The sequence below is a fragment of the Phaenicophaeus curvirostris genome, chromosome 19 (assembly GCF_032191515.1).
Source record: "Phaenicophaeus curvirostris isolate KB17595 chromosome 19, BPBGC_Pcur_1.0, whole genome shotgun sequence".
Lineage (NCBI taxonomy): Eukaryota > Metazoa > Chordata > Aves > Cuculiformes > Cuculidae > Phaenicophaeus > Phaenicophaeus curvirostris.
In genome coordinates, this window is record NC_091410.1 from 9,004,208 (window position 1) to 9,024,754 (window position 20,547).

General features: G+C 64.8%; 1 protein-coding gene across 3 annotated transcripts in view; it reads left to right on the forward strand.

The window, feature by feature from the left end:
* The first annotated feature begins 1,172 nt into the window (after positions 1 to 1,172).
* The window catches only part of BAHCC1 (BAH domain and coiled-coil containing 1), a 31,026-nt gene continuing 11,651 nt past the window's right edge, over positions 1,173 to 20,547 (forward strand). For all 3 annotated transcript variants that reach the window (XM_069872241.1, XM_069872243.1, XM_069872242.1), the window contains exons 1-11: positions 1,173 to 1,258; positions 3,388 to 3,683; positions 12,331 to 12,510; positions 13,397 to 13,519; positions 13,930 to 15,654; positions 15,736 to 15,841; positions 16,476 to 16,684; positions 16,779 to 16,937; positions 17,960 to 18,153; positions 19,227 to 19,584; positions 19,666 to 20,394. In XM_069872241.1, coding sequence (XP_069728342.1) covers positions 3,509 to 3,683; positions 12,331 to 12,510; positions 13,397 to 13,519; positions 13,930 to 15,654; positions 15,736 to 15,841; positions 16,476 to 16,684; positions 16,779 to 16,937; positions 17,960 to 18,153; positions 19,227 to 19,584; positions 19,666 to 20,394 — 3,958 coding nt within the window. In that variant the 5' untranslated portion in view covers positions 1,173 to 1,258; positions 3,388 to 3,508. The remainder of the gene's footprint in view (positions 1,259 to 3,387; positions 3,684 to 12,330; positions 12,511 to 13,396; positions 13,520 to 13,929; positions 15,655 to 15,735; positions 15,842 to 16,475; positions 16,685 to 16,778; positions 16,938 to 17,959; positions 18,154 to 19,226; positions 19,585 to 19,665; positions 20,395 to 20,547) is intronic.

The following is a 20,547-nucleotide window of genomic DNA, read 5'->3' on the forward strand; positions in this document are numbered from 1 at the left end:
ACCCCAGCCCCGCAAGCCCCCCCCCCCCCTCCCCCTCCCCGCAGACCTTCCGGCAGCTCCGGGAACCGCTGGGTCCTCCGCCCCGTTCCCCTCTCCCGCCGCCTTTGATCTCCCCGCGCCGCTCCCGGCCCTCGGGGTCCGCCCGGGGATGGGGAAGGAGAAAGAAGGGGGGGGGCGGCGGGGGGGGGGGGGGGGGGTAGAGAGTGAGTGAGTGAGCGAGCGCGGGGAGCCTTGAAAACGCCGCCCCTCCTCCTCCTCCTCTACGGGCGGGGGGGGGGCGGAGGGGGGGCCTTGAAACAGCCGCCGGGGCCCTTCCCTCGCAGCCAATCAGCGCCTTGTTTACACTCGGTGATTGACAGCGGGGCTGGCGCGGCGCCAGCCAATCGGAGCTTGCGGGAAAGGGCCGCGGGGGGGGGGGTGGTGGTGGAGGTGGAGGGTTGGGGTGGGGAGGGGGGCGCGGGTCGCGTTGCAGCGGGGGTTTGCATCGCGCCCCGGGTGCAACCGCTGCAGCGCAACCCAATGGAAGAAGGAAGGAAAGAAGAGGCGGGCGGGGGGAAGTGGGGGGGGGGGGCGGGTTGGAGGACGCCGCACGCACTGCGCATGCGCGCTCCCTGCGGGAGGGAGGGGGGAGAGGAAAGCTTGAGGGCGCTGCGCGTACTGCGCATGCGCGCTTCCTGCGGGAGGGAGGTTGGTGGGCGCCGCACGCACTGCGCATGCGCGCTCCCTCCCTCCCTCCCTTCCCCCCTCCCTCCCTCCCTTCCCCCCTCCCTCCCTCCCTTCCCCCCTCCCTCCCTTCCCACCCCTCCCATTCATCCGCCGGGCTTGAATCGCGGGGGGGGCGGTCGGAGCCGCGCTCTGATTGGCAGGCGGCTGGCGCGGCGCCAGCCAATGGGGAGGGCGCGTCGGCCGCGAGGGAAGAATGGGGGAGCAGCGCTCCCGCCAAACCCCCTACCCTACCCCCCCCCCCGCCCTTCCCCTCGCCGCGCGGCCGCGCGCGCTCATTTGCATGCGGGGCGCGTCCGCGCGCGCGGGGAGGCGCGCCGGGGTCCCCCCCTCCCTCCCTTCCCCATTCCCCCCCCCCTCCCTCCCTCCCTCCCCTCGACTTCCCACCCTCTTTCTCTCCTTCCCCCCCCTCCTCCTCCTCCTCCAACCCCCCCCCCCCCCGCTTTTCCACCCCCCCCCGGCTCCCTTTGCTGCAGGAGCAGCCGGTGCATGGGCAGAGCTCGGGCACCGGCAGGACCACGCTGCGCGCCCCTCGGTGAGTAACCGCGGCCGCCGGCCCCGCGCTCCCCTACAGCCTTTTTTTTTTTTTTTTTTAAGCGCTTTGCTCCTATATTTTTTCTTAATTTTTTTTTTATTTTTTTTTTTTACAATTTTTCCAGCGTCAAAATATTTCATCTCCTTATTTTCGGCGTTATCGCTTTTTGTTTGCGTTTATTTTTTGCGGCGTTAATTGTGTTTTCTTTTTTTTGCGTTTGTAGTTGGTTTTTTTTTGCATCGGTGCGGTTTTTTGCATTTCTGGGTTTTTTTTTTCATTTGTTTTCTTGCATTTCTGCTTTTTTCATTTGTTTCCTTGCATTTCTGGGATTTTTATTTGCTTTTTTACATTTCTGGTTTTTTTCAATTTTTTTTACATTTCTGGGTTTTTTTGCATTTGTTTTCTTCCATTTGTAGCTTTTTTTCCATTTGTTTTCTTCCATTTGTGGCTTTTTTGCATTTGTTTTTGTGCGCTTGTTTTTGTGCGTTTATTTCTCTGCGTCCATTTTTTCATCTAATGCATTTTCCGCTTTTTTTTTACATTTGTTTTTTCCCCCACTTATTTTTACGCTTCCTTTCTCCATTTATATTTTTACCCCCTTTTTCCATTTATTTTTTGACCTCTTTTTTTCATCCCTTTTTTCTCCTTTATTTCCCTTTATATTTTTGCCTCTCTTTTTACCTTTATTGTTTCGCGTTAAATTTCCTTCGCGTTTATTTTTTCAACCGCCCCATTCCTTTCCCTTTTTTTTCTCCATCAAACCCTATTTTTGCCTCTCGTTTCTCCCCTTCCAACACCTTTTTGTCCCTTCAAACCCTCCGCCTTAAAATGTAGCGCACGGAAACATTTCCCCCCCGTCGAATTTAATTTTTTTTCCGCGGCGCTTTTCGCTTATTTCCCCTCAATTTTTTTTTCCACGCGTCGCTTTTTTTCGCTTCTACATTTTCGCAGCCTTTAAACGTTCCCCCTCGCCGGCGCGGCGCGGGGATTCGGTTCGAACCGTTCGTTCCCGTCTCCCGGCGCGGCCCCGCGGGACGATCCGGAGCCGCGGCCCGGGGCGGGGTGGGGGGTGGGGGGGGTCCCCGGCCGCGCTCGCCGCTCCGCGCCCCTTTGTTCGCCCCGGCCCCGCCGTTCTCTACCCCCCCCCCGCCCCCCCACCGGATCGGGCCCCCCCGGCCGAGAACAATGCCCGGTGCCCCGGGAGCCGCTACCGGGGGCGGGGAGAGCGGGGAGATACCGGGAATGGAAGGCGAGGGGAGCCCCGGGGACGAGGAGGGCGCCGGGCACCGAGGACGGGAACCGGGGGTCGCGAACCGGAGGGCGCTGGGGACAGTGAACTGGGGATACTGGGGAAACTGGGGGCTGCGAAGTGGAAGGAGGAGGTAAATTGGGAAACTGGGGGGGGGGGTGTCCTGGGGAAATTGGGGCTCGTGAGCCCAGGGGAAAAAGGGGCTGAGATTGCAGCGAAAAGCGGGGGTCACAAACTGGGGAAACTGGGGATCATGAACGGGGGTCACTGGGGAAATTGGGGATCAGGAATTGAGGGTTACTGGGGAAATTTGGGATCACAAATTGGGGGTTACTGAGGAAATTTGGGATCATGAACTGGGGAAATTGGGGATTGCAGACTGGGGTTACTGGGAAAATTGGGGATCATGAGCTGGGGGTTACTGGAGAAATTTGGACTCACTGGGGAAATTTGGGATAAAAAACTGGGGTTCCTGGAGAAATTCGGGATCACGAACTGGGGAAATCTGGGATCACAAACCGAGGTTAGTGGGGAAATTGGGAATTATGAACTGGGGGTTACTGGGGAAATTTGGGATCGCGAACTGGGGTTACTGGGGAAATTGGGGATTATGAACTAGGGGTTACTGGGGAAATTTGGGATCGCCAGCTGGGAGTTACTGGGGAAACAAGGGGCTGCGCTCCAGGGACGGCGGAGAAACTGGGACCCGTGCACGAGCGCTACTGGGAAAGTGGGGCCCGTGGGTGGGGGCTGCTGGAGTCAAAGGAGCCTTTGTGCTGGGAAAACTGGGGAGCCGGGGGCTGCACCCCCTCACGCTTGGCCACGCTCTCACTCCTATTTTTTTTTTTTTTTTTTCCCCCTTTTCTCTCCTTCCCTCCAGGAGCGGACGATGATCCGGGCACCCCGTTCCGGAGCGCGGCACGCCGCCCCCGAACACAACCCGCCGCGGCGCTGAGGACCCCCGAGGAACCCCCCTCGTTGGGTGGGTGGGTGCCCCCGGCATGGACGGCCGGGATTTCGCGCCCCCGCCGCGGCTGCTCTCGGAGCGGGGCAGCCTGGGCCACCGCCACGGCACGGGGCGCGTGGCGGCATCGGCTCACGGTGCCGTGCAGCCCCCCGGACATTTCCAGCCCACCAAATACTTCCCTGCGCCCATCTCCATGGCCACGCACACAGGTCAGAGGGGGACGCTGGGGTGTGGGGTGGGGGACACACACGCGAGGGGTCCGCTTGTGCCGGTGGCTCGGAGGCCTCTTTGTGCCGACGCCGCTGTCACCGCGCTCGGTGGCTCGGTGGGCGTGCGGGGGGTCACGCACGCTCCCAGCGGTTCTGCCGTGACCCCCTTGGCTGGATGGCGGGGGGCGAACAAGGACGCGTTTGCTGAGCGAACAAGGAGGCCGTTATGCGTGGGGCCGGCGAGGCCGTGGCGTGGCGGGGAAAGGCCGGTGAACCCCGGCTCTATAGAAATCACCCCAGTGTCAGGGGGCGAAAGGCTTCGCGGCGCCTCCGTTCCGCTCTCCAGCTGCCGTTGTGCCGGCTACGGCCAACCGTGCCGCTACGGCCAACCCTACCGCTACGGCCAACCCTACCGCTACGGCCAACCCTACCGGCACCGCGATGGGGCTCTCCGGATCCAGCATCCCTAGCGTGCGCTGCCCGCTCGGCTTTGTCTGCGGCAGCGTGCGTGGGGCTGCGGCCGTACCAGGGTTCCGAAAGCCGGGGTGCAGGCAGCGGGATGCTCGGAGAGGGAGCCGAAGCGAGATGATGCGGCGTGCCGGCTCGGGGCCCCCCGCTTCCTCGCTTCCTCGCCGTGCGGCGGCGGCGGCGGCAGCGCCGGTTCTTGTCGCTGCCTTGATGAGCTGTGAATACTAATAAAATTATATCTGCTTTAATGGGATTACAATTAGTGCGTGGATTAGGGCTCGGGGGGGTGGCAACGGGGGCTCCTGGAAGGAAGCAGAAAGCGGGGGGCACCGGGGGTGCCGGATCGGGCCCGCAGCCGGGGCGGTTTCGCTTTGTGCCGGCAGCCCCCACGCCGCCACCGGCCCCCCAGGACCACCTTGGATTTGGGGTGTTGTTGGGAGCAGGGCTCGTGGGCAACCGGAGAGGGGGGTTTGGCTAGCGGGGGGTAACCCCGGTGATGCCGGAGCTGGGGGTGCCGGTGGCTTCTTGGCGTGGCGGCGTCCGGACCAACGCTCCTGCCTGGGCCTGGGCGACACATGGGAGCCCGAATGCACCAGAGGTTGTTAAAACAACATGGATCAGGCTAAAAATACCCGGCAGAACTCGCCTTAAAAAAAAAAAAAAATAGAAAAAGGAAAAAAAAAAAAAAAAAAAAAAAGGAGAAGCCAAACCCAACAACAGAAAGAGCTAAAAATATTCCTGGCTTTGGCAGGGCCGGCACAGCCGGAGTCGTTCCCGGCAAGCTGCATGCGGGGAGCGTTGCTCGGGGAAATCAAACCCATGGTTTCTCGTGTCGGGGTGACGGGAACGGGGACCCCAAGCCTGGCACCCCGGTGTCGCCGCGGTGCAGCCGTGGCACGGGGCCGGCGGCCGTGGCAGCGCGCGCGCGGAGTGGTAATTAATGCCGATGATTGATAATTACCCCACCCAGCAAATCAAGGCAGCGTGCGGTTTGCCGGGCGGCCGCGGGGAATGGGGGGGCTCCGTCCGCGCTCCCCTAAATGGCTCCGAGCGCGGGTCGGACTACACCTCCCAGGAGCCTTTGCCAGGGGCTGCCCTGGGAAGGGGAGCTAAAAAACTGTTTAGCTTGATTTTTATTAAAGCCATAATTCAGGGCTGCGCGGTTATTGCAAACAAATGCTTCGGCTTGCGTCTGGTTTTGGCACCGGGACCATGCAAATGACGCTGCGAGACGGCGCGGGGAGCTGCGGCTCGGCCTGGGGATGGGGGCGCAGGAGAGATGGGGCAGCTCCTGGAGCTGAAACTGGGGTGCAACCCTTGCACCCCGCTTATGGCGCCGCTGGTGCCCCAGCCCAGGTGGGGATCATGGTCTTGGCTGAGGGTCCCTGTGCCACCGCCGCTAGGCGGGTTGCGGGGGGCTTCTTCAGCTCATCCGAGCTCTTGCTACATGCCGGAGCCTCAATTTTTCCCCTTTCTGACGTTTTTATGGACTAATATATAGTTGGGATCGCGCCGGGCTGTTTGTCACCGCGACGGAGGCTTCGGTGCGTTGCCATGTGTGGCGGTGCTGGGTTTGGCGGGGGGAACTCACACCAGTACTGGGCTTTACTGGGAGCTCCGTCGCAGTGCCGGCGCGCAGCCCGGTGCTGGTGCAAGGCAGAACCCTGGTGCTTCTCTTTCGCATCCCGGTGCTGGTTTGCATCCCGCTGCAACCGTGCCGCTTGGCCGTGGCTGCACCGGCGAGCATCCCCGTGCACGTACACGGTGATCGGTGAGCGCGGCGCTGGTGGGGTTCCCGCAGCTGTTCCCCAACTTAGATGGAGCTGGGGTGATGCCAGGGGGCAGGTGGCGATGCAGAATTTGGTGCCAACGCTCCGCGTCGCAGCTTCTTCGTTAGTGACCGAAGACGAGGGGCTGCGAGGCCGCGGCGCGGCACCGGGCGCGTCTCCAGCGTGGATCCCCCTCGCCTCGCCGCCGCGTGCGCCGCGTTTTAAAAAGTAGGTGTCAAAGTTAAAACAGATTTTTTGAGCTGAGCTCGGCTGCTCCTCCTTAGCCGCGGGAACACGCGTGTGTCCGCTGGGAAGAGCGGGATGCAGCGAACCCCGCATCGCGTGGGATTAACCCGGGAGCGGTTTCATCTGGATCCGTGCGGAGACGCCGCTGCGCGACGGGGCCTGGGGGGGAACGGGCAACCCCGGCAGCGTGATGCGGGAGCTGCCACCGTCACCCCTGGGAAAAAAAGGGAGTTCTGGGCTGTGAGAACCCAACCTGTGACTCCATCCCTGCATCCCTGGGGCTGCTTGAGCTGGGGGGATCGTACACTCGAGGGTTGTGCCATCACCAACACTGCATTCGGGGTGAATCCCCCAAGAGGAGACTGGGAGTGCAAATTGGCTTCGTGGAGCTTTTTGAGTGCCCCCCCAGCTCGAGGTGTCCCCAGCCCTTTGACCGCTCCGGATCAGAGAATCCTTGTTGTGCCCCCCCAGTTCCTCTCCTGGTGCTGATGGCAGCGCTTCACGACAGCCGAGTAGGAAGTTAAAGCCAAAAATAAAAATAGCCGGATTTGGCGATTCGGTGACTCTGCAGAGATTCACACGCGCTGTGCGCCCCCCCCAACCCTTAGCCTGCCCCCCCCCAGCTTCAGCAGTGAATAAACACTCACCCAATAATCTCATTCTTGGAGTTCTTCTTGATCCACTCCCTAAAACGAAACAGATGGGCACAGCGCAGCCCTGGCCACCCCGCGGCATCGCCCTGGGGCAGGATCTGACCTTGCTGGGGTCCCCTGGCCCTAGAGAGAGGGGGGAGCCAAGTCTTCACAGACCCTTGGATGAGGTTTTCTTTCCCCTTTGGTGCATGGGAAGCCCAGGACCCTGTGCTGCTTCGTTGGACGTGATGCGAGGTCACTGTGAGCCCCGAGTTTGCGGGGGTGCCCTGGACACCAGACGTCTGAGGGGGCTACGTGGGGTGGGATGCTGGGAACACCTGAGGTCCCTCTTGGATTCCCCACGACCCCGTCCCGTGCGGGGCCTTTGGCTGCTCCCAAAATGGCCTCTGGGCTGTGTGACCACGTGTTGGGTGTGCGAGCGGTGTGTGCTGGCAGCGTGCACCCAGCAGCCTCCGTCAGCCGTGTAAGGGGTGTGCACGTAGCTGCCTCCGTCAGTCGTGCAAGGGGTGGGTGTCTGCAGGGCAGCCTCCATCAGTCGTGCAAGTGGCACACGTGGAGCAGCCTCTGTCAGTCGTGCAAAGGGTGTGCGCAGAGCAGCCTCCATCAGTCGTGCAAGGGGTGTCTGTGGGGAAGGCTCCGTCAGTCGTGCAAAGTGTGTGCATGCAGCTGCCTCTGTCAGTCGTGCAAGGGGCACACGTGGGGAAGGCTCTGTCAGTCGTGCAAGGGGTGGGTGGGTGTGGAGCAGCCTCTGTCAGTTGTGCAAGGGGTGTGCACGTAGCTGCCTCCATCATTTGTGCAAGTGGCACATGGGGAGCAGCCTCTGTCAGTCGTGCAAGGGGTGTGCATGGAGCAGCGCACATAGCTGCCTCCATCAGTCGTGCATGCAGAACACATGGAGCAGCCTCTGACAGTCGTGCAAGGGGTGGGGGGTGTGGAGCAGCCTCTATCAGTCGTGCAGGTGGCACATAGGGAGCAGCCTCCCTCAGTTGTGCAAGGGGTGTGCATCCGTCAGTCGTGCAAGAGGCACACGTGGAGCAGCCTGTCAGTTGTGCAAGGGGTGTGCATGGAGCTGCCTCCATCAGTCGTGCAAGCAGCACATGTGGAGCAGCTTCTGTCAGTCGTGCAAGGGGTGTGTGTGGAGCAGCCTCCATCAGTTGTGCAAGAGGTGTGCATGGAGCAGCCTCCATCAGTTGTGCAAGGGGCATGCATACAGCTGTCTGTCAGTCGTGCAAGCAGCACACATGGAGCAGCCTCTGACAGTCGTGCAAGGAGTGGGTGAGTGTGGAGCAGCCTCCATCAGTCGTGCAAGTGGCACATAGGGAGCAGCCTCCCTCAGTTGTGCAAGGGGCGTGCATGCAGCTGCCTCCCTCAGTTGTGCAAGGGGCGTGCATAGAGAAGGCTCTGTCAGTCGTGCAAAGTGTGTGCGCAGAGCATCTTCCCTCAGCCGTGCGAGGGCCACACGCAGCACCGTGTGCTGCCCGTGCAAGGAGCATGCAGCGAGCGGTGCGTGCACACGTGGCCCTGGTGCAACGCACGGCCCTGGCGAGCGTGCAACCGTGCGGCGGCTCCAACATCCCCTTCCCTGCGCCGAAAGCCGACAGCTTGCAAGTGGCACTTAGCACGGAGCCACCGCCGTGTGATTACCCATCGGATAACGTTTTAATTGTACTTCTGGCACTCTGTCAAGCTAATTTGAACTGCATTTCAATATTACAGCATTTATTTAGTGCCATAACAATATGGATTAATCTTAAATTATAACACTGAGGAAATTATATTACACTTATTTCCTATTCGCCAAATATTTCCAGGGGCCACGTGGGTTGCAGGGCGCGCCGGCTTGGGGGGGGTCTGGGGGTGGCATCTCCCCGGCGTGCCCGGTGCCGGAGGGTCCCTGCCAGCTCCCGGCGTCTCCGCGTGCGGCCCTGGCTCGGTTAGGAATGTTCCAGCCCCAAAATAGCCGAGGGAGTAACCCAACGCCATGCACGTCGCCCGTTGCCTCGCCTGGGTGTGTCTTGGGGAGGGGGGTGCAGCCCCCCAACCCCTCCTTGAAATGCAGCCCCTAAATATTGGGGCGCACTGGGGTGGCTGGTGGGATGCAGCACTCGCTTTTCCTGAAGCTGGTTGGGGGTGTGTTTTGGAGATCCCCTCCCTTTCCCAACAGCGCTGCCTTGGGGGGGACTCCACTGGCCACGGTGACCCCAGTGCTCGCCCCTGGCCGCAGTGACCCCCTCTTGGGGCTATCACCCCCTCTCTGGCCCTCCCTGCTGGCAGGAGAAACTTTCCATTTTCCCAGCACATTCCCAGCTGGGCTGCACTCAGCGCGGGGGCGAAGAGTGGATTGATGGAGGGGAGCACCCCTTATTCCCCACTTCCCCATCCCACACACCCTCCAGCGCTCTCAGCCGTGCTGAGCCCCGATGTACTTGTCACACGTGTGACCTTCTGTGGATCTGGGGCCAAGGCAGCCCCCCCGAGGCCCCCCTCTGTCTGTGGTTTGGCAGTGGTGAGGGGGGAAAGCATCTTCGCTTCCCTCTTAACCCTTTCTCCCAGCTGCTGGCGTCTCCCCACAGCCCCATTTGGGGGGTCCCGGGCGCCGCCAGCTCTCCAACCCCTCCCCTGCCTCAGTTTCCCTGCGTGGGGTCTGGCTTGGCGTGAGGCGGTTGTGGGGTGGCTGTGGCCAGCGTGGTGCCGGCACGGCTGGAGATCCTGGGGTGGCTTGGAGGCGCCAAGCCCCCCGCAGCTCCCCAGAAGCCACCGGGGCCGTGACCAGGATCACCCTTTGCTCCCTGCTGGCACCTGGCACGAGGCATTTTCTCGCCGGCTGTGCCGATGCCGCAGCCGACACGGAGCTGACTCACGGCACCGGCCGCGGGGAGCCCGGCCAGGGAGTTCCCAGGCTGACGGTGACACAGGAACCAGGGTGGCACCCCGCTGGCAGCCAGCCACACGGCGCTGAGCTCACGGGGCTCCTCCGGTACTGCCGCTCACGGGTGAGACGAGTTGTGCGCGGTCTCAGCCTCCTTTCCCCGTCCTCGCTGTGGCCAGTGGAGCCAGAGCCGGAGAACTGAGCCGTGCCACGCCGAGCCGTGCCACGCGGTGATGTGCCGTAGCGGCGCGGCACGGGGCACAACCGTGCGAGGGACAGGAGCAAGCGTGCGTGTGGGCGTGCGAGGCGGCTGGGAACGGCGCTCCGGCCACGGAGCCAGCGCGCACCGGGGGATCCGGCTGTGCCAGTGGGTGTGAGTCAGCGGGTGGGAGGTGTGGGGAGCAGCGGCCCCGCCAGCCCCGCCGGGATGCTCTGCGCCAGCCAGGCCTCGCCGCCAGCGGAGAAAAGAAGGCGGGGTGGGGGGGGTTTATTTTTTTACAGCCTGTTTCACAGCTTCCAGAAAAGGCTCGTTCTGGAAACCTCGGCTTCCTGCCCGGCACGCTGCCGGCTCCACGCCCCGTGGTGGGTTCCACGGGCAGCAGCGGCCACGGCTCCTCTGGGATGCGTTGGCGTGAGCGAGCCAGCCAGCAGGACGTGCCCACTGGTCGCGGTGCGTGCCGGCGCAGGGGATGGAGCGTCCGGCTGCGCGGGTACGTGGTGCCGGTTCCCAGGACCGCGGGCAGGGTGCGGCCGTGCCCCCAGCCCACGCAGCCCCTGCCCGGGTTTGGCCTCCGGAACGGCCGGCGCAGGAAAGAGCGAGCTGCCTGAAACCACATCCCCGACACTCATCCCAGAGGCATCCCAGAGGGATTAGCTGGGGAGCGTGGGCCGGCTTAGAGAGCAAAGCAGCGCTTCCTGCCCCGGCCGGGCGGCTGGCCAGCCTGGGCTCCTCCGCTCTGCACCGTGCGGTGCCAAGGAGGATGCGGGCGCCCGTGGTGCCACTAGCCTGCATCGGCACACGCAGGGATGCAGGGAATGCAGCGAGGGGTGATGGTGCTCCCCTCTTGCCCCAGCTCCCTCCCAGCTGCTGGCCACCAGCTCCAATGTTTCCACCATGAGCTCACAACTTGGCCGGGTTGGGGAGCGCTGGGTGTCCCCAGGGCGTCGTGGGTGCCCCTGGCTGCGGGGAGGCAGCGGGGTTCAGGCTAGGGGTACTCGCGGGGCTCCAGCTTTGTCCAGCTTGCCCTGGCACGGCGCAGACCTCAGGGAGGTCGTGCTCAGCCTGACTGAACATGAGCCAGCAGTGGCCCAGGTGGCCAAGAAGGTCAAGGGCATCTTGGCTTGGATCAGAAACGGCGTGACCAGCAGGGCCAGGGAGGTTCTTCTCCCTCTGTACTCGGCCCTGGTGAGACCGCTCCTCGAATCCTGTGTTCAGTTCTGGGCCCCTCACCACAAGAAGGATGTTGAGGCTCTGGAGGGAGTACAGAGAAGAGCAACAAAGCTGGTGAAGGGCTGGAGAACAGGCCTTGTGAGGAGCGGCTGAGAGAGCTGGGGGTGTTTAGCCTGGAGAAGAGGAGGCTGAGGGGAGACCTCATTGCTCTCTCCAACTCCCTGAAAGGAGGTTGTGGAGAGGAGGGAGCTGGGCTCTTCTCCTAAGTGACAGGGGACAGGACAAGAGGGAATGGCCTCAAGCTCCACCAGGGGAGGCTCAGGCTGGACATTAGGAAAAAATTTTTCATGGGAAGGGTCATTGGGCAGTGGCAGAGGCTGCCCAGGGAGGGGGTTGAGTCCCCTTCCCTGGAGGTGTTTAAGGGACGGATGGATGAGGTGCTGAGGGACATGGTTTAGTGATTGATGGGAATGGTTGGACTCAATGCAATGGGTCTTTTCCAACCTGGTGATTCTATGATTCTGTGACACCGAGGACAGACATTGTCCCACAGCAACTCAGAGCTGCCGGCAGTCGAGCCGCGGCGCAGGGAGCTACATACGTGTGCAAAGCCTCCTGTGTGCTGGCACACACGTGTGCACAGGGCAGGGCACCGGTGCCCCTTGCGCAGCTCGGCTGCACCCCAAGGCCTGTGAGCTTCGTGGGGCTGAGGGATGTGAGCGGCTGGCGTGCACGAGGGCTGGGATAACCTGAGGGGCACATGGGCTCACGGGGCGTGGTGTGTGTGCGTGAGGGACATGCGCGTTCACGAGAGGTGTGTGTGCACAAGGGATTTGCGTGCTCACAAGAGGTGTGCGTGCAAGGGGGATGTGCATGCAAAAGGCATCTGCGTGCTTATGAGAGGTGTGTGTGCACGAGGGATGTGTGTGTGCACAAGGAATATGCAGGCTTACGAGAGATGTACGTGCAAGGGGGATCTGTGTGCTCACGAGAGGCGTGTGTGCACGAGGGATGCGTGTGTGCGGAAGGAATATACATGCTCATGAGAGATGTGTGTGCACAAGGGATGGGCGTGCTCACGAGAGGGGGATGCAAGGGGGATGTGTGTGCGCGAGGGATGTGCAAGCACAAAGGATGCACAGTGTGTGCCCGGGCCAGCCCTGCAGCAGCGTGTGCACACGCGTGTGTCCGGGTGAGCGTGCAAGCCAGGGCCCCGGGCAGCCCTGCCTGACTGTCTCCTCTCCCCCCACAGCCGGCAGCAGCCTGATGGGGAACACGCCTGCCTCCTCCTTCATGGGGGGCTTCCTGAGCAGCAGCCTGGGCTCGGGGGCACCCAGCCACCCCGCCGGCCCCACCGCCTCCCCCCCGGAGCCAGCTTTCCGCGGACCCCACTCCGGCACCTCACAGCTCTGGTTCTCCCATTCCCATGAAGGTGAGCGGGCACCGGGAAAGGGACGGGGGGCAGGATGACATCCAGCCAGCGCCCTGGGACCTCCCAGGCTGCGGCACACGGGGTGGTCGTGGCAGCCGGCCCGCGCGGGCACGCGGTTGGCACGCAGCGAGCTGCGGGGTGGCAACCAGGGGTTGGAACAGCAGGAACCGTGCCCCACGGACCCTCCTGGGCATCCCCGGGGACCAGGCTCGGCTCCCTACAATCGGAGAGGGCACAGAGGTTCTGGGCTGCAACCTGGAGCGAGGCTGAGGCTGGATGAGCTCGTGTCGCTGGTGACGAGCTGGGGACGATGCTTTGCTCCCACCATGGGGACCCCGCACCGAACAGGCTGCAGCACACGCAGCCAGATTAAAACAGACACCCCATCACAGTGGGATCGGGGGCTCCCCGCCGCCCGGCATCGCCCCCCTTGTCCCTGTCGCCACCTGAGCGGCCGGAGCGAGGCCCGACAGAGTTAAGGAGCAGGGAGGTGGTATTGGCGCGAGGCCCTGGCCGCCAGCCCAGCTGGTAGTTTGACCGGCTGCCAGTTGGCTCCCGGCGTGTGGGGGGGGTACCGGGGGGCCAGGCAGCGCACGCCGCTCCGGCCGCGCAGCACAACGCTGCTGGACAGCCTGTCCGAGCCCTCTGGCTAACGCTTGTCCGAGCCCGTCGGCTACCGCAGCCGCAAGGCCTGCCCTGAGCCATCACTGCGGTCACGAGTCCGCAGGGTCTCAGCCCGGTGGTGTTTTTGGGGGATCCCTGGCTTGGAGGGGCTGACAGGCTGTGGCAAAGCATCCGGTGCGGTGCGTGGCTGCGGTTCAGGGTGGAGATGCCGCGGGGGCCTGCGAGCACAGCGCAGGCCCCCCCTAAACCGCCGTGCTCCCAGCTCCGGGGTACCCGCGCTTCTCTGGGAGCCTGGCCTCCACCTTCCTGCCCATGAGCCACCTGGACCACCACGGCAACAGCAACGTTCTCTACGGCCAGCACCGCTTCTACGAGAGCCAGAAAGGCAGGTACCAGGGGCCCCACGTGGCACCGCGGGGCCACCGAACCTCCGAGGACGGCTTGGGGGAGCCCCGGACGGGCACGGGTCGGGGGCTCGGCACGTGTCCCGGTGCCCAGGCGGGTGTCGGGGCTGGGGGTCGGTGGCAGAGCAGGCGCCGGGTCCCCCGGGATGAGCAGGGCCGGCGGGCACAGGGTGGTGGGCACCCAGCCCAGCCGCTGTCGCCGCTCTCGCTTTTCACAATATTGTGGCGGGTGCTTAATAGGGAACATTGTTTGGGTGGGAAACGGAGCTAATTAGGCTGTGCCTTCCTCCACGCTCCTCCCCTCGTTAGCAGGCGCTGGCACAGCCGCAGGGCACCCGGGCTGGGATGTGTTTTGAGTGGCGGGGGGCTCATCCATCACCCTCCCTTCCAGATAACTTCTACCTGCGCAACCTGCCTGCCCAGCCTGCCCTGCTCCCCACCGGCCACGGCTTCCCCGCTATCACCCGCGCCGCTCCCGGGCCCCCGGCCGGCTCCTGCAGCCGGGAGCGAGAGGCTGGCCCCCTGCCCAAGACCCCCAAGGACTACGACCGCTTCCTGGCGGGCAAGGAGAAGGTGGGCAAAGGGGACGCCAAGGAGCGGCTGCCGGACGAGGAGCCCAAAGAGCGGCACAAGGCGGTGCTGCCGGTGCCACCCGAGGGGCACTGCAAAGAGGGGCTGCCCCCGCGGGGCCCCGGCGACGGCCGCCCCAAGCACCTCGCCTCCTGCCTGCTGGGTGCCAAGGGACTGGAGGGCGACGCCGGGCGCGCCGTGCTGCCCAGCTGCGCCGGCAACGCCCTGCCCCGCGCCACCCGCTGCGCCGCCGCCACCGCCAAGGAGCCGTGCCGCAGCGAGCGCGAGCCGGGCATCCCCGAGGTGCCCCAGCCCTACAGCGAGTGCGTGGAGAGGCGGCAGATGCTGCACCACGCCATGTCCTACGCCGTGCCCACCGCGCCGGCCGCGCTCGGCCCCACCGCCGGCTCCTTCCCTTGCCTGCAGCTCCACGCCGGCCCCGAGGTGCTGTGCCCGCTGCCGGAGCCGGCCGGCCGGGAGCTGAAGCTGAGCGGTGCCACGCTCGTGCCCTCGGTCGGGCACCTGACGGACAAGAGCCGCTCCTTCCAGGTTGCGGCGGAAGCCGGAGGGCTGGAGCGTGCCGAGGGCAAGGAGCGGCACGCCGAGGCGGGGGCCGAGCCCCCAGCCGGGTACGGGGGCCCCTTCCAGCACCCGCTGAAGGCAGAGGGGTCCGCTGAGCGGCGGCTGGAGTGGGGGGCTCCCGGCACCCGGCTGAAGGGGCTGGAGTACCTCGGGGGGAGCACGGCTGAGGGCCCCCCCTTTGCTGGCCGGGGCCCGGCACCCAAGGGTGCTCTGGAGAAGGGTTATTTCGAGGTGCCACCGGTCCCCGACTGCTCCCGTGCCACCCGCCCCGACCCGCTGGGCGTCCGCGTCGGTCCCTCCTGCTGCACTTTAGAGAAGGGCCCCCCCAAGGACACCCCCCCAGCGCCGGCTCCCCAGAAAGTGGCTCGGATCCGGCACCAGCAGCACCCAGAGGTGGAGGCGGCCAGCGCTGAGGGCAAGCGCAAGCCCCTGGAGCTGAGCGCCCTGGGCTACGGCGGCCACCCCCTGCCCCCCTGGGGTGTGCAGGGCCAGGGCCCCCCCTTGGCTGTGCCGGAGGAGCGGAAAGGATCCTACCTGGATCCCTTCGGCACGAGTCTGCAGCCGGCTGCGTTGATGACTCAGGGCCCGGTGCTGGGCCAGGAGGTGCCGGCCGCCCCGGATGAGGTCTCGGCGATGAAGAACCTGCTGAAATACAGCAACCAGGCGCTGCTGGGGGGGCAGAAGGGCCCCCCTTTTGTGGGGTTGGGGAGCATCAAGGGCAGCTGCGCCCACCAAGATGCCAAGTTCCCCCCGGGAAAAGGGCAGACGGAGCTGGAGCGGCCGGACTGCGCCCGCGGCCGGGAGCACGACGGGTTGGCCACGGGCGAGAGTGAGGTGCGGCAGCCGCCCGTGGGCATCGCCGTGGCCGTGGCGCGGCAGAAGGATACGCTCGGACGCCCTGAGCCCTCCTACGGCGGCGGCAGCAGCTCCGGACGGCAGGGCCGGACGGCCGCTGGCATCAAAGGTAGGAGCTGGGGAATATTTAAGGGGGTGGCGGAGGGGCTGGCGGTGCCGCGCTGATGCCGCTGTCCTGTCCTTGGCACAGCGGGCACCGCGCGGCCCATGCACCTCATCGACCTGGAGGCAGAGGAGGAGCGGGGTCGGCTCTGCGAGGAGCGCCTGGGGCTGCCGGGGCGCGAGCTCCTTCTCCAGTAAGTGCTGGGGTTGGGGGCACGGGGTGGGGGACCCCGCGGCACACAGTTCCAGCTACCCAGAGGAGAAAGACCTGGGGGTGTAGGAGAAGGACCTGGGGGTGTTCGTACTCGGCACTGGTGAGACCGCTCCTCGAATCCTGTGTTCAGTTCTGGGCCCCTCACCACAAGAAGGATGTTGAGGCTCTGGAACGAGTCCAGAGAAGAGCAATGAAGCTGGTGAAGGGGGCTGGAGAACAAGAGGAGCGGCTGAGAGAGCTGGGGGTGTTTAGCCTGGAGAAGAGGAGGCTGAGGGGAGACCTCATTGTTCTCTGCAACTACCTGAAAGGAGGTTGTGGAGAGGAGGGAGCTGGGCTCTTCTCCCAAGTGACAGGGGACAGGACGAGAGGGAATGGCCTCAAGCTCCACCAGGGGAGGTTCAGGCTGGTCACTAGGAAAAAATTTTTCACGGGAAGGGTCATTGGGCACTGGCAGAGGCTGCCCAGGGAGGGGGTTGAGTCACCTTCCCTGGAGGGGTTTAAGGGACGGATGGATGAGGTGCTGAGGGACATGGTTTAGCGATTGATGGGAATGGTTGGACTCGATGATCGGGTGGGTCTTTTCCAACCTGCTGATTTTATGATTTTTTCTGCAGGGACAGCAAGGACCTGGTGGAGTTTGCGCGGATGCACCCGTCGGGGGGCTGTCCTGGGGAGCTGACCCCCCATCTGATGATCGCCGGGGGCTCCTCGCTGCCCGCGGGACAGCTTGGTGGGGACCCCACCACCCACAGCCACCCGGCACACACGCACTGGCTGCCCCGCACCCGCAGCCCCTCCATCTGGATGGGGGGACATTCCTACGGTTGGTGCCACCCCGGGGCGGCTGTGGGAGCGGGGCTGGCTGGGACCTGCCCCCCACCTCCAGCCCCAACACTGATGATTTTCATGCCCCACAGGCATCAGCCACCCCGCGCTGCACCAGAACCTGCCGCCCACCTTCCCCGCATCCATGCCCAGCACCATGCAGCCCGTCTTCCCCCTCGCCCAGGACCCCCCAGCCCAGCTCGTCATCCTCCCCACCGAGCCCCCCGCACACGGCACCCCCCACACGCTGGGTGAGGACGGGATTGGGGGGGTCCTCGGGGCACGGCTGGGGGGTGTGGGGCTGGGGGGCTGCTGGGGAGGAGATAGCAGAGACTGGGGTGCTGCTGGGGGCACAAGGGTGGGAGATGGGGTCCCTAGGGTGCAGGGAAGGGGGAATGGAGTACCCCTGTGGGTGCTTTTGGTGGGAGATGAGGTCCCTGGGTTGCTGCTGGGGGCACAGAGGTGGGAGATGGGGTCCCTGGGGTGCTTTTGGGGGTGCTGGCGTGGGAGATGGGGTGCTGCTGAGGTGCAGGAGTGGGAGATGGGGTCCCTAGGGTGCGGGGAAGGGGGAATGGAGTACCCCTGTGGGTGCTTTTGGGGGTGCAGAGGTGGGAGATGGTGTGCTCCTGGGGGCACAGGGGTGGGAGATGGGGTTCCTGGGGCACAAGGGTAGGAGATGGGGTGCCCGGGGTGTGGGGAAGGGGGAATGGAGTACCCCTGTGGGTGCTTTTGGGGATGCAAAGGTGGGATATGGGGTCTGTGGGGAGCTGCTGAGATGCAGGGGTGGGAGACGGGGTCCCTGGGGTGCTGCTGGGGGCACAGGGGTGGGAGATGCGGTCTCTGGGATACTTTTGAGGGTGCAGATAAGGGGGAATGGAGTACCCCTGTGGGTGCTTTTGGGGTTGCAGAGGTGGGAGATGGGGTCCCTGTAGCTGCTGAAGATACAGGGGTGGGAGATGGGGTCCCTGCGGGTGCTGCTGGGCTTGCAAGGAGGGTGATGGGGGACCCTAGGGATGCTTTTGGTGGAGCAGGGGTGGGTCATGGGGTCCCTGGGGATGCTGCTGGGGTGCATGGAGGGAAGATGGGTCCCCATGGGGTGCTTTTGAGGGTGCAGGACTGGGAGCTGGGGTCCCTTTGGGTACTGCTGGGGTGCAGGGGAGGAGGATGGGGTCTCTGTGGGTGCTGCCAGGGGTGCAGAGCTGGGGAGGGCACCGCTGGGGGCTGCCAGGTGACCCCCAAGGCAGGTCCCCGATTGACCCTCTGCCCCCGGCAGCCGACGTGATGGACCAGGCGTCGCTGTGGCCCCCGATGTACCCGGGCCGTGGCCCCAGCGCCCACCTGCAGCACACGGGGCAGCTGCCTGTGTACTCGCGCTCCCAGTTCCTGCGACAGCAGGAGCTCTACGCCCTGCAGCAGCAGCAGCGGGCGGCCCAGGCCCTCGAGATCCAGCGCCAGGCGCATGTCCAGGTGCCCGGGGGGCTGAGCAGGGCTGGGGCACGGCGTTGTGGGGCTGGATTGAGGTTGGGGTATAGAGTGGGGATATGGGGCTGGGGTATGAGATGTGGGGTATGAGATGTGGGGCTGGATTGAGGTTGGGGTGTAGGGTGGGGATATGGGGCTGGGGTATGAGATGTGGGGCTGGATTGAGGTTGGGGTGTAGGGTAGTGATATGGGGCTGGGGTATGAGATGTGGGGCTGGATGTGGGATGGGATGTGGGGCTGGTTTGCAGGTGTGGGGCTGGATTAAGATTGGGGTGTAGGGTAGGGGTGTGGGGCTGGGCATGGAATGGGATGTGGGTTTGGAGATGTGGGGCATGAATGGGGTTAAGGGGCTGGGGTGTGAGATGTGGGACTGGTTTGGGGATGTGGGGCGTAAAATGGGATTATGGGGCTGGGGCGTGAGATGTGGTGCTGGGCACGGAATGGGATGTGGGGCTGGATTGAGGTTGGGGTGTAGGGTGGGGATATGGGGCTGGGGTATGAGACGTGGGGCTGGGCATGGAGTGGGATGTCGGGCTGGTTTGGGGATGTGGGGTGCAAAATGGGGTTATGGGACTGGGGTGTGAGGTGTGGGGCTGGTTTGGGGATATGGGGCTGGATTGATGTTGGGGTGTAGGGTGGGGATGTGGGGCTGGGCATGGAATGGGATGTGGGGCTGGTTTGGGGATATGGGGCTGGATTGATGTTGGGGTGTAGGGTGGGGATGTGGGGCTGGGCATGGAATGGGATGTGGGGCTGGTTTGGGGATGTAAGGTGTAGAAGGGGGCTATGGGGCTGGGGTCTGGAATGGGATGTGGGGCTGGTTTGGGAATGTAAGGTGTAGAAGGGGGCTGTGGGGCTGGGGTCTGGAATGGGATGTGGGGCTGGTTTGGGAATGTGGGGCTGGATTGAGGTTGGGGTGTAGGGTGAGGACATGGGGCTGGGGTGTGAGATGCAGGGCTGCATATGGGGCTGAGGTGTGGGACAGGGGCTGGAGCCAGGCAGCGTGGCGGTGTCTGGGCTGTGGGACTGGCACGTGCTGACCTCCACGTCCCCCGCAGCGGAAGCCGGAGGAGCAGCCCCTGGAGCTGGAGGAGGGGGTTCCCGAGAAGCCCCTCAAACCCTCCCACAAAGCAGTTGCCTTAAACCCCCCGGCCAAGGGCTTGTCCTCGCCGGCCCCCGGGCCCCCCAAGCTGTCCCCGTGCTGCCACTCTCCAGCCCTGCGGCACCCGGCCAAGTGCCCCGTGGCCCTCCCCGCGGCTCCCTGCACTTTACCGCTCTGCCCCAGCGCCAGCTCCGCCGTGGCCCCCCGCTCCCCGGCTGACAGCCCCCTCCCCGTCCAGAGCAAGGGCAGCGATGGCGACGACAAGCGCGGCGAGGGGCAGCCGCCCCGCGACTACCCCAAATCCTTGGAACCAGGTAGGAGCGGGATGCCGAGGAGGAGGAGGAGGATGGTGAGGGTCTCACGGAATCCGCTGAGCATCACCTGCTTCCCCGCAGACCTGCCGCCCGGCTATAGCTACCCTGCGGCTGGCATGGGCTTCTCCGAGGCGCACTCCGAGCCGGCCGACCCCGACACTATGCACGCCAGCTCTCCGCCAGCCGAGCCCGAGCAATCCCGCACCTTCAGCCCCGCCGGCGAGGTGCTGCGAGAGACGGAGCCCTTGGCTGGGGACGCCATGGCCGAGGGTGCCGGGGGGCTGCTGCACCGCCACCACCTCCTCCTCGCCCCAGGAGCCGCCTGCGGGGAGCGGGACCCCAGCCCGGCCGCAGGGACCACGGAGGAGCGGGTGCCGGTGGCCTTCGGGCTGTGCCGGGAGGCAGCTCAGGGAGCGCCGGAGCAGAGTCCACCGGAGCAGCAGCGCCCGGTGCCCATAGCAGGGGCCTCCCCGCTGCCCCCCGCCACCGAGGAGGAGGAGGAGGTGGAGGAAGAAGGCGATAGCGACGACTCGGAGCCGGAAGGCAGCTGCGAGGAGGAGGACGAGGACGAGGAGGAGGAGGATGGCAACATCCCCAGCGGGCGGCAGGGCTGCCTGGGTGGGCTGGAGGCTCTGATCGCCGCCGGCATCGACCTGGGGGAGCTGCCCGCGCTGGGATCATCCCGAGAGCCCCCTCCGGCCCCGCCGTCACCCGCCGCCCCCCACGCCTCAGGGATCCCCGGCATCGCCCTGCTCAGCGAGCTCGCCGACCTGGAGCTGCGCCAGCGCCGCTGCGACCTGGCCCTGCAAGGTGAGCAGCCCCCGGTGCCCCCGTGCCCGCAGCGATGCCCGTGGGTGCTACGTGATGGAGATGAGCAGGAGCAAAGCTGCTTTCGGAGGAGCTTTTGCACGTGCACCGCGTGTTGTGCGGCGGAGAAGGGGGCTGCGGTGTCTTTTGGCACTG